The sequence below is a fragment of the Notamacropus eugenii genome, chromosome 1, assembly GCF_028372415.1.
Source record: "Notamacropus eugenii isolate mMacEug1 chromosome 1, mMacEug1.pri_v2, whole genome shotgun sequence".
NCBI lineage: Eukaryota > Metazoa > Chordata > Mammalia > Diprotodontia > Macropodidae > Notamacropus > Notamacropus eugenii.
In genome coordinates, this window is record NC_092872.1 from 54,950,552 (window position 1) to 54,963,444 (window position 12,893).

At 42.4% G+C, this 12,893-nt stretch overlaps 1 protein-coding gene and 1 long non-coding RNA gene across 6 annotated transcripts in view; one reads left to right on the forward strand and one right to left on the reverse strand.

Moving 5' to 3' along the window:
* Window positions 1-284: 284 nt before the first annotated feature.
* Window positions 285-9,544, reverse strand: LOC140499987 (uncharacterized). Of its 2 annotated transcripts, XR_011965607.1 has the most exons (5): window positions 8,978-9,544; window positions 8,267-8,375; window positions 7,391-7,571; window positions 3,967-4,093; window positions 285-698 (listed from the first exon to the last, which is right to left on the reverse strand). It is a non-coding gene; the product is annotated as an uncharacterized lncRNA (long non-coding RNA). The 2 variants fall into 2 exon arrangements; XR_011965600.1 differs by having other exon boundaries at window positions 8,267-9,544.
* A 108-nt stretch (window positions 9,545-9,652) lies between these two features.
* The window catches only part of LUC7L (LUC7 like), a 40,433-nt gene continuing 37,192 nt past the window's right edge, over window positions 9,653-12,893 (forward strand). For 2 of the 4 annotated variants that reach the window (XM_072602076.1, XM_072602067.1), the window contains exons 1-3: window positions 9,656-9,782; window positions 11,104-11,174; window positions 12,177-12,271. Coding sequence is in view for 2 of the 4 variants with exons in the window: in XM_072602057.1 (XP_072458158.1) it covers window positions 9,722-9,782; window positions 12,177-12,271 (156 nt within the window). In the remaining 2 variants the exon portion in view is untranslated. Of the gene's footprint in view, window positions 9,783-11,103; window positions 11,175-12,176; window positions 12,272-12,893 lie in introns of all 4 variants that reach the window. The other 2 variants (XM_072602057.1, XM_072602047.1) reach the window with 1 other exon arrangement.

Genomic DNA, 12,893 nt, shown 5'->3' on the forward strand with positions numbered 1-12,893 from the left:
TCATAGGAAAGTTTTTCTTCCTCTTTTCCATCACAAAAAAATACATCATAAGAAAGGTTTTAAAAACCACAAACCACATTTTGAAATGAATTGTGGCGATCATAGTATAAAGTAGCCCTAAGAACAGTCAGTTTCTTTGGCTCATTATGCCAGACACTATCACGGAGTAAAACTCCAGGAAAATCTCTAAAACAAAACTTAATTAAGCATGGCTTGTGCCTAGGTCTCCCCAAGTGTGGATAATAGGGTCCTCTCCAACAAAGGTATTTAATGTACAATATGGGTATCATAAATGAAAGCTTTTTATTTCATCTACTACATAAAATGAATATGATACAAAGGCCTTCAGGAACAAATGCAAAAAAACTTAAAACACCCAAATAGCCCATTAGACTAATTAAGTCTCCCCCCAAATATAAATATACACTGTGGGACTCCATAACAAATATGTCCTGTTTCCCTCAGACCTGTACTGATCATGTAATTCAAAGCAATATCAGGGAAGGGTTGGAAAGGTGCAGATGTCTTTTGCCACAGTCTTCATTGTAATTTTGGAGCAGCTAGATGGCACAATGGATAGAGCACTGGGCCTGAAGTCAGGAAGATCTGAGTTCAAATTCAGCCTTAGACACCAACTGTGTGACTCTGGGCAAGTTGCTTAATCCTGTTTGCCCCAGTTTCCTCATCTGTAAAAGAAACTAGAGAAAGAAATGACATACCACTCTAGTATCTTTGCCAAGAGAACCCCACATGGAGTCATGTACAGTCAGACACAACTGAACAAAACAATGTAATTACACACACACAGACACACAGTTCTTCTGGTTTTGCTTTCTTTTTTATCAGTTCATGGAGGTCTTCTCATACTTCTCTGAATTACTAGCATTTGTTATTTCTTATGCATAATAATATTGCATTATATTCACAATCCACATTTTGTTTGTACATCTTTTCCCCCATCAGTAGACATCCATTTTTTTCTAGTTGTTTGCTATTACAAGGAAAGTGATAGTGACTACGAGGATTTTGATCTATCTACATATCTATTTATAGATAAATATCTCTCTACCTATCTCTATTTATTTAGAACCTTTCTGAGATATCTGATCAGCAGTGAGATGGCTAGTTCAAAGTATAAGAAGGGTTTAGCAACTTTTCTCACATAATTACAAATTGATTTCCAGACTGGATGAACCAATGGTGAGTGTGGCTTCACTAACATCCTGACTTCCAATTGTCCCTTCAGCAGTAGCTATTTCCATCTTGTATCATCTCTGCCTCCTTGAAGTCTAAGGTAAACCTCACACTTCTCTTAGCATTAGTGATTTGGAGTTTTCAAAATAAGAAATAGAAACTATCCAAAACATATGAAAAGACACTCCAAATCACTAAGAGAAAAATTGATTTGGAAAATGATTAGCTGGTTAAGAAAATGATGGCTAAGAATGTATAGAAGCACAAGACTGGAAGGGAGAAGCAAGTAGGCTACGGTGGCCAAAATTTAGATGTATATGAATAGGGAGGAGTGTAAAATAAGTCTTGAAAGGTAGTTTGGAAACAACACTTGAAACAGGAAGCTGATGAGTTTGTATCTTATCCTAATAAGGATAACAGGGAGCCAGTGAAGATTTTTGAGCAGAGAAATAACACGGACATACTTGTGCTTTTGGAAGACTATTTTGGCAAGCTGCATAGAGAATATACTAAAGAGGGAGTAAATAAATAGTGAGGGAAAATAACAAATAGACCAGTTTGGTTAGAATTTGGAATATACAATGGAGAACAGTATGAACTATTTGGAAAGGATGAATTGGGCAGCGAGACTAGTTAGGAGACTATTAAACAGCTTAAATGAGAAGAGGGTCGGAGTACTTGTTGAATAGAATTGAAGATAAAAATGGCAGGACTTTGCCAACAAAAATAGTAATAACATTTATTTAGCATGTTCTGGTTTACGCAGTACTTCTCGCTAGTGAATTTTGTGAGGTAGACAACATTATCATCCCCGTTTTGTAAAGGACGAAACTGAAGCCCAGATAAAGGAATGATTCACCTAACATCGCTACTGGCAGCAGAGTTGAAATTTTCGACTCAGTTATGTATTTGAGGGAAAAATAAGGAAAAGACAAAGATGATTTCAGGGTTATGAAATTGGTACCTGGGAAGATAGGGGTGCTGCTATTATGGGGGAGGGTTTGGGATGAAGATAATAAGTCCAGTTTTAGACATGTTAAATTTGAAGTGCTAGCAGACATTCTAGTGGAGATATTCAACAGGCTGTTAAGACTTTAGCATTGTAACTCTGAGGAAGAGTTGCCTTATAGCTATAGATTTATCATAATGCATATGAGATAAGTGAAGCCATAAGAGTAGATGAGATTATCAAATGAGTGAGCATAGGGACAGATGAGCATGGGGACTAGGATAAATTCGAGTTCTATGTTTACAGGGTAAAATAAAGCTAAGGAGGTAGTAAAAAGGACAGAGAAGGAAGAGTCAGCTAGGAGAGCTATGCATGACAAGTATCAGGAAAGTTAATTGAGGGAAGAGTATATAGAAGGATATGGTACACTAAGTCAAATGCCACATAAAAGTCAAGATGGAGAGTGGATTTGGGAATAAGAAGATCACTCCTATCCTGGGAGGGAGGTCTAGGAGAGTGAGATGAGAAAAAGTCAGATAATAAGGGGTTGAGGAATGCATGGGTGCCGAGGAAAGGAAGGCTGGGAGCGTGGCCTACCTTTTCTGGGAATTTGGCAATGAAGGAGAGGGTATGGATTGGAAGACAGATTCTGGGGGAAGATAGGAGGATCCAGGGAGAGGCTTTTTAAGGGTAAAGAAGACCTGAGAATGTTGTAGGCTGAGGGAAAGGAGCTGGTACACAAGATATTGAAGCTACATAACTCATGAACTGATTGTTGGAGTGAGGTCTTTCCACTAGTAGGTAAGAGGAATTCAGCTTATAAAGAGGCAAGTATTACCAAGGGAGAGGGGCACTTCTTCCTCTAAGCCTAGAAGGAGGAGACTGTAGGTGAGGAAATTCAGTTGAGGAGAAAGTACGAAAGTAACATGATGAGTCTGATGTTAAATGAATGAACGTTAGCAGCTCTGTGTAAAGGCTAGAGGTTGACTTTGGAGACAGGGAGGAATGACCTCAGTTCAAGTCATGCCTCAGACTCCTACTAGCTGTGTCAAGTCAACAAATACTATGTAAAAGAATCAGAAATTGAGGGGATGCCCATCAAGTAGGGAATGGCTGAACAAGCTGAGGTATATGATTGTGATGAAATATCATTATTCCATAAGAAATGATGAGCAGGATGCTTTCAGAAAAGCCTCGGAGGATATATATGAATTGATGCAAAGTGAAGCCAAAGAACCAGGAAAACATTGTACATAATTACAGTAATGTTGTGTTATGATCAACTGTGAATGACTTGGTTATTCTCAGCAAGACAGTGATCTAAGATAGTTCCTAAAGATTCATAAAGAAAAATGATATCCACCTTCAGAGAAAGAACTGAAGCAGTCTGAATGGAGACTGAAGCATGTTTTAAAATTTTCTTTTTTTCTTTTCTTTTTGGTCTGTTTTCTTTTACAACATGACTAATATGAAAATATGTTTTCCATGATAACACATATAATCTATATCAAATTGCTTGCCTTCTGAATGAAGGTGGAGGGGAGGGAGGGAAAGAATTTGGAACTCAAAATTTTGAAAAATGAATGTTAAAAATTTTTTACCTGTAATTGGAAAAAAAAATATTTGAAAAAAATACTGTGTAATCCTAGTTTACTAGATTCAACTTGCTAAAGTAAATAAAGCATGTTACTATGTGCCAGGTACTGAGCTAAGTAAATATTGGGGATACAAAGAAAGACAAAAACAGTTTCAGCTTTTAAAGACCTCACAGTCTCATGGGGAGACAACATACAAATTATTATACCAACAATTATTATATGTACCAACAAGGTAGAGACAGGATACATTGGAGATAATCTTGGAGGGAAAGCACTAAGCTTGAGGAGGACGATGACACATGTCTGGAAGAGGGTTTGATTTTAGCTGAGATCTGACAGAAGTGAGGGAAACCTGGGGAGAGAAATAAGGAGGGGGGTCATTTCAGGCATAGGGGACACGTAATGAGAAGGCACACAGAGTAGAGCATATCTTGGGCAAGGAACATGAAAGAGGACAGTGTCACTGGATCCCAGAGTACCTGGAGTCTGGGAAGACAGAATGGGGGCCTGGTTAGGAAGGGCTTGAAAAGCCAAACAGAAGATTTTATATCTGATCCTGGAGGTAATTGTTGTCGTTTGCCCTTCATTCTCGGAAGAGGACATGAGTGGAATAGGTTTAGTGAAGACTTCTCAGATTGTAATTCTTCTCCCAGGGGTGAGGTAAGATCTAGAGGCTCAAGGTTACAATATTTTTAGAATAGAATAGTTCCATATAAGGATATAAAACTGTGCAGCATATTAGGGTCTCAATGATTGGATAAAACTTACATAATTCCTCGATGTCTTCATTTCAAAAGGGATTGGTTAGATTTCGTGTCTAGAATGTAAGATCATATTCTCAGCTAATGAGAATAATGGTCAGTGGCGGGGGAGGGACTTGTATTAAGGTCGATATAAATCACGGCCTTTTCTTTGTCTTCGGCTTTCCTACTCCAGGTGAACTGGCATAGGATTGTCCCAATTCTCAAGAATCTAGTAAATAAACTTTCTGTCATCACTTTGAGAGGCCTCTGAGTAATTGATTTAAGTAGGGATCTGAGCCATCCCACACAGACATGATATCAGAAAGGTAATGCCACTGACTTGCAAGTGAATTGGATTTAAGTGAGGGAGGGCTGTGCAAAGTCACCAGCTTCACTTTTTCCTCCAGTGCCATCTGGGTCCAGTAGCCAGATATAAATCAGGATGACTGGTGATGGTCCCCTCTCTGAGGTAATAGAGATCCACTGGTTTCCTTCAAGGCTCAGCTCAGAGGCGCCTCTGGAAGATTATCTTGTTTTTATGTACCTAAGGTCTGTCTGCATACTTGTTACCACTTTCTTAAAATGTAAAGCTCCTAGAGGGAGATTTTGCTTTTTCTTTGTGTCACCAGTACCTGGCACAAAGTCTAGAACCTAGTAAGAGCTTAAAAAAACATTTATTGATCAACTGATTAATTGACCTTGTTTACTGATCAATTGATTAATTTATCCTGGGCAAATCAATTAACATTACTTCCTCCTTAACCCTCTTCAGTCTGGCTTCTTACCTCATTCAGTCTAAACTCTCCCACCTAAGTTATCAATGAACTGTAAGTTGTCAGATCTGGTATTTTTACTCAGTCTTCTTCCTTTAGAGCTCTTTTAGGAACGTTAGGTGGCACAGTAACTAGAATGCAGGATCTGGAGTCAGGAGGACCTGAGGTTGAATCCTCCCTCAGACACTTGTTAATGTGTTGATGGGGTATGAGCCCAAGCCAAGACTTTTGTCCTTTACACCAAAAGAATTTGGGTCCCATTTGTTTGAGGGGGGAATGAAGGGGTACAGATTCTGGGAACCTCCTTGAACTCTCCTTGAATCTTCCCACTTAATCAGGCTTTTCATATGCAAATCTGTTACCCTAAACCTAGCCAGGCTCTCCCTTGTCTGATATCTCCTGATTGCCTCTAGCTGTTTCCCTTGAACAGTGACTCCAGTCTCATTAAGATCCTCCTGGGTATCCTCCTCAAGACTCTCCCTAAACCCCTCCTTCTGTCACCCCAGACTACTGGCCCACCCCCAGATCCCTCCCACAGTCTTTCTGTATATAAGTTCCATTTTACCTCCTTCAAGGCGCTCATTTTCAATTCAGCTCTGATTCTGTCTAGATGAGATTCTGTCTGACCCCCTTGTCAATACAAGTGTCACAAATGGTTAGGCTTCTTAAGACTCAACCCAATATGGCGAATCTTTAATAAACTTTGTTTTACTTTGGCTGAAAGAAGGCTTGGGTACAATTCATTCGGGCATGACCCGGGGTCCCAAGCACCCCAAACTTCAATATTATGGTTCCCTGACCTCAACAGTATGACTCAAGGCAAATCATTTAATCTTTATGTGCCTCAGTTTCATTATCAGTAAAATGGGGAGAATAACAGCTACTTTCCAGGGTTGGTGTGAGGACCAAGTAAGAAAGGAAGAAAACCAGTATTTATTAAGTGCCTGCTACCTGCCAGGCACTGTGCTAATCACCTTCTAACTGTTATCTCATTTGATCCTCACAATAGCCCTGTGGGGAAGGTGCTACTATCCTTCATTTCAGGAAACTGAGGCAGGCAGGGGTTAAATGACTTGACCAGAGCTCACCCAGCTAGAAAGTGAAGCTGGATTTGAATTCAAATCTTCCTGACTCTGGACCCAGCACTCTGTGCACTATGGCACCACCTAGCTAATCCTGTGCCACCTAGCTGGCAGCTATAGAAAGTGCTCAGCAAACCATCAAGCACTATGCAAATCAATGCGAGCTCTTATTATCCCTATAGCCTTGATACTTTTCTCTCTTGGTTTTCTAACACTGTTCTCTCCTAGTTCTCCTACCTGTCTCACTGCTCCTTCTCCGTCTCTCTTGCTTCATCCTCCTACAGAGAGAGCCTAATAACCATGGGTATCCTCCAAGGTTCTGTCCTGGACCTTCTTCTCTTCTTCCTCTTTACTATTGTACTTGGTGATCTCTCCCTCTGTGCTTTGTACGTGGGCGCTGGCCCACTGATTAATTTAGCATTTCTACACAGATGATTCTCAGATCTATTTAGATCTATCTCACCTCTCTCTGAACCATCAGTTTTACCATGTCCAGTTGCTTCCTGGGCATCTCAAACTGGATAACCCCATAAACATCTTAAACTCAATACATACAACTTTGTGTTGTCCTCCAAACCCTCCCCCTTCCTAACTTCTCTAATACTATCAAGATTATCACCACCCTCCCAGTCACTCAGGCTCAAAACCTAGGTGCCACCCTTGACTCTTTCCACACTCTTCACTCTTCATAGCCAATATTGCCAAGTTTTATGATTTTGCCTTCATAACATCTCTCATATATGTCAATCAGTCAATACACATTTATTAAGTACCTACTCTGTACCAAGTTCTGGGGATATAAAAAGAGGCAAAAAATACTGTTCCTGCCCTCAAGGAGTCTGCAAGTCAATGGAGGAGATAGCAAGCAAGCAAATATGTACAGACATACTACATATAGGATCAAAAGGAAATAAATAACAGAAGGGAGGAACTAGAATTAAGATGGATTAGGAAAGGTTTCTGGTGGAAGCCAGTGAAGCATCCCAACTATTGTAGAGAACACTATTCCATTGGGCTGGCCACATTGTTTGAATGTCAAAGGTATGTTTACCTAAAAGATGATTTTATGGAGAATTCATACAAGGCAGACAGCTCCCTTGGTGATCAGAAGAAATGATACAAGGATTCTCTCAAGTTCTCTCTGAGGAATTTTAGAATGGATTGCATGACAGATGAGATAACGTCAAAGGACCACCAAGCAGAGCGTATCACATCACAGAACGCACTGTGCTCTATAAGCAAAGCAGAATTGCAGAAATTCAAGAGAAATGTAAGATATGCAAGTGTACAGACATCTTCACACCAAATGTTCATATGAATTTTTTGTGACCAATCTGTGGTATAGCCTTTTGGGCTCATATTGGTCTTAATTAGCCACAGTTGACTCCGACATTTTAGTCCTCTTTGAGTACAATGGACATCATGGCTACCATTTTGAGGCTGGCCTTCATCATCTCACATCAAGACAATTGCATTAGCCATCTAGTTGGTTTCTCTGCCTCTAGTTTATACACAACAGTCAAACTGATCTTCCTAAAGCCCAGGTCTGACCATGTCATCCCTCTACTCAATGGAGGATGGACACAGCTATGGGCTCACACAGGCCAGGTTCAAAGTGAAGAGAACTTCTCTTTATGATTTTTGCTCCCACCCATGGGAACCTCAGGATTTGGCTTGTCTGGTGAAGCTCTTCAGCTCCCATACAAGTACCAAATTTCCCAAAACACTGAACATAAGGCAAGTGTCACAAACCCCACCAAATATGCAAAATACTCTTTAAGCCCATAGATAATCAAGATCATTGGGAGACAGAGGAGTGGAGCAGGCAATGTGCTATACTTAGGAGTTATGAAAACCTGATTTCAAATCTCATCTCTGCCATTTACCATATTCTGACTTTGGCCCAGGCACTTAACCTCAGACTCACATCTCAGAAGAGGGGAAAGTCTCTTCTAGCTCCATGACATCATGTTAGCCTTCACCTTCATCAGAAATTGGCTCTTCCAGATTTATAGCCCTACTTTGAGGGAGCAGTCCTACAAAAGGAAAGCATTTGTCACTGCCCATTTATATAGTACGTACCAGAGGTCTGAATGGCAAAAAATTAAAAGTTAATAAAGCTTTTTCGCTTTTAACCTGTGTGAGCTCGTTGGTATTTTTAGAGTTAACAGTGGTTACAAAACTTCTTTGATTTTTTTGGTCATGTTACCAGAGTTGACACTCCATTTGACATGGAGAGAAATTATTTTTAAATAACCAATTGTTAATATTGGGATGATCCACGTTTTTTTCCCTTCCTATGTCCTCATTCTTTACTAGGTCTTCCGAAGAACAAGGCTGATAATGAGTTTGGATTTAACCTTTAAACCTCCATCTTGATCAGATCCCACCCAACTGGGGAGCTCCATTGTGTTCCACTCAGGCTGGGTGGGGTGGGAGTGGTGGATCCCCAGTCTAGATGGATCAAAAATAGCACCTCCTTCACAGGGTTATCACTAGGCTCAAATGGGTTGTAAAGAACACTTAGCGCAGCGTCTGGCTCTTAGTAGGTGCTATACATAATTAGTGTTCTCCTCACCCCTCCCTCCCCCATCATCCTGGGCACACTTCTGTTGGCCTCAGCATTCTGCAAACCCACTTTAAAGCTGACAGCCTCGGTCTCCTTCATGCCCTCTGCACCGCAGCCGAACCTCCCGGACCTCTGATGCTCCGGACCCGCCGCACTCACTCCCCTCCCCTCTGCAGAAGCCCCCAGCCAGGCTGAGCTCAAGCTTCCCCTTCCCAATGTTACTGTGCACTATTGGGGTCCTTTGTAGTATTGACTTATCTGTCCACCGTCAGTCCTCTTCTGGGAACATGAAAGCTCCTCGAGGGCTGCTACTGTCCAGGTGTGTCTTTATAACCACAGCGCGCTGTAGGAGTGCTGGGCACCTAACAGGTCCTCCATCAAGGCTTGTTAAAGTCAATTGATTCTTTTTTTTTTAAATCCTTTTAAGTACAGAGTGTAGTATGACGATGGGAAAACTAGCCCCCAGAAATCGCCAGAGTTTGAGTTGCGTCAAAGAAATCCGAGAATGTTCCCCTTACCACCGCCCAGTGAAACTAGAGCGTGAAACATCCCACCCATTCCATTAACCCCACCTCCACCGGACTACAACACCCAGAAGCCTTTGTTTCCTAGTGCCCACGCACTTCCTCCCAACGTCCTCAGCGGCAGGGAAGGAGCGAGCTGGAGAGAAGTAGAGCGCTCGAGGCCGACACGACCCGTCTAGAACTCGCAGCAGCGGAAGGCCGCCACTGCGGCTGGCGCCGTGAGAGGAACCTCCGGCCGGGTTCCCACCCAGCGGCTCTTCCTCTCTCTCCCCACCCGCCGCAGCCAACCATGTCGGCCCAGGCGCAGATGCGGGCCCTGCTGGATCAGCTCATGGGCACGGCCCGGGACGGTGAGTAGGGAGCGGCCGAGGAGCCTGCGACTGGGAATGGCGGGCGGTGATGGCGGGGAGCGGAGGTGGGGGGGGCTGGAGGGAGGTGGCGGGGCCTGGGCGGCCCGGGCGGCCCTAAGTGAGGCGGGGGTAGGGGGAGGGGGGCCGGCCGGCCTGCTCGGCTCTGCGCGTGCGCCCCAGGTGACCCGGGCTCCCTCTCTGGTCTCCCCCGCCCGCCCAGGCGAGGCGCCCGGGCCTTTTGTGCAGCCGCCTCCGGCTTCCCGGCGTCGGCTGGCCTAGCTGGGAGGCCCAGGCCCCGGGCCCCTTTGTCTGCAGGCCGACGCCGCGGCTGCTTTCCCCCACCCCCCGCCCGCATGCATACGCACTCCTCCTGGGCCTGCGGAGGCCCCGCTCGGGCCTTCCTGCGGCTCCCTCCCTTTCTCTCCACTCAGACGGAGGCCTTGGGCGCTGGCTGCCTCCGCGCACGTCCTTCCTCCGGAGGCTCTGGCGCTTCTTAAATTTGAATCCTCCTTGGTGGCTCCTCCTGGCCCCCCACCTGAGCGGGCCTTAAAGGGCGTCCAGAGTAACCGACTGGGATCTCTGTTGGGTGGTTTACCAACCCCCTCCCCGCTAACCAGCAGATACTGCCCGCTTTTGACCGTCTCTTCTTTGCCCCAGGGCCGACTTTTACTTCCTCCTCTCCTGCACACATCCCCTTGCTTGCTGGCCTAGAGACAGCCGCCTTACGAGAAAACAGGGATTTCCTTTAGCGCAGGGCCCGAGTTCTCCATCGCAGACAGTGGTTTCCCAGCCATGTGGCGGTGTTTTTCCTGGGCTTCCTCTGGGACACGTTGTATCCGAAAGGGAGCCTAATGTACTGATAGTGTACCTACGTGCCATTTTTATTCTATTTCGTTGTAAGGTCGGCTTTTCTAATACGGGGGTTTGTGCAAAGTGACGTTATCACCACCTTAAGCCTTCACATGAGAAACCTAGCGTTTAGTCAACTCCTTACAGACGTAGGTAGGTTTGTACTATAGAGAGGGAAACGAGATTCTAATTGTTTCAGGAAAAAAGGCTGCAAAACAAAGAAACAAAACAGAAAAAAACAAAACGAAACTATATTCCAGTTGTGGTTTGTGTTTTCTTTTCTACCGAAGTAATGAAGTTGTAAATTCACACTGGCACATTTTCAGGGCTGTGCAGATTCCTTGCACTTTATTTCATAGTTGAATAAGTGCTTTTTAGCTTTCTTTGTATATTGAGTTGCTTTTGAATTGCTTCCCATATTTTTATTTCATACAAACTGAACAATTGTGGCCCCTCTATTTTATTTATAAAGGTTCAGTGTATCTTTGCCTGCCTACATCAATCTGCAAGGGAGTTGCAGAAAAGCCTCATGTTCATCGAGCCGTGAGTCACAACCAATTTTTAAAGCTGTTATAACCAAAAAGTGTTTGCTTTTTTCACAAGTAACTTTAAAAGTGTAGTTTAGAAAGAAAACATTTTCAATAAAAAAGACACTACATTAATCCTGGATGCTTGCGAATCCTAAGATATAGTCCTACTTTAGTGTTACACAGATCTGTGTCCTATACGCAGATTAGCTTTAAAATTGTCACATTCCATTGCCACTTTGCCTTTACTTTTATGTATCATTCCCCTGACTTCCTTACTGCAGGTGTGGGCAAGAAAACTTTTCCTTTAAAACTTTTCAACAGCGGGCATAAAATTCTGCAGCTGAGGTCTTGAAGAATGCAGATGGGTACAGTATGTGTTGGAGCTCGCAGTGTGTATTGACTAACCTAGTTTCTTTCTGCCTTTCTCATATTGTCTTGTTAAAAGTGACTCCCAAATGCCAAAATATTTTTAAGGGTGGGAAGAAGGGAACCAGGGAGATGCCCAGATCATAGGGTTCTATGATGACATTTGAATACTTTTCCTGGACTTTAGACAAAAAATCACTGCCTACTCAGTTGTCCACATCAAGAAAATAGATGAATAAGTACCTGTTGCTGGTGGAAATTTGGAGGTGTAAGTGTCATATTCTTTGATTCATGGCCCACTGAGAAACATGGGTTTTGGTATCTCCATCCCTATCTGCTCTCCTTGAGTAAGGTCCAGGTAAACTGATAGTTGTTAAGTCCTTTAATTGTGGCCATTGATCTATTTTTGCATAATGGGTAGGTCAGAAATCTTTTGGTAAGATCCCATACTCTGTCATGATGTATCTAAGCCAATAAATACATCAATAGTCCAGTTTCCAATTATATTTCTAGACCCTGTTTTTCAATGAATTTGATGGGGAGTACACAAAATTGATAGTCGGCAAATCCAGGTGAATTGTTGCAGCAGATATCCGTGCATGGTTAGTATGATAATACTGTCTTATTTAAAACCAAACATGAATTTCAGGAGACGAAACCAGACAGAGGGTGAAGTTTACAGATGATCGTGTCTGCAAGAGCCATCTCCTGGACTGCTGTCCTCATGACATTCTGGCTGGAACGGTACGTGCTTTTTATAGTACAATAAAGTAAAGAATTGTTGCTGTGTTAGGGAAGCTGTTCAGCTGGTGCTTTATTTTACATAGCATAGTAGAAATTTCCTAATGCCCTTCAAATTACAAAATATTAAGAAAGATAGATCTTTGGGTATAATAGAACTATTGTATGTCTTAATACTATGAAATTATTTACATAAATTATTGGACTTCAGAAAGTTACTCATACTGAGTACTAAGAAAATATTGTTATTTCCTGAAATATCCATATATAGATTTGTATATTAACTGCTCTTATGTAGGCAAGCAGATTGATCTGATTCCAGACCCTCTCTGACCCTTAACCAATCGCACTCTTCAGTGTTTTGCCAATAATCTAGATTCATGGCTGTCTTTTTTTAAACTAATAGGCATTGTTTATTAAACTTTTTTTTTGAGTATTTTTTAATCAATTAGTGTCTGATTTCCTTTTTGCAAATTTATATCATGTGACTATTTTTAGAAAAGTAGCATGTGAAAGTCAATAAATATGAATTTTTCTCCCATTTTACATCTTATTTTTCTTTCATTTATTTATTTATCTATTTGTCAGGGTTAAGTGACTTGCCCAGGGTCACACAGAGATAATA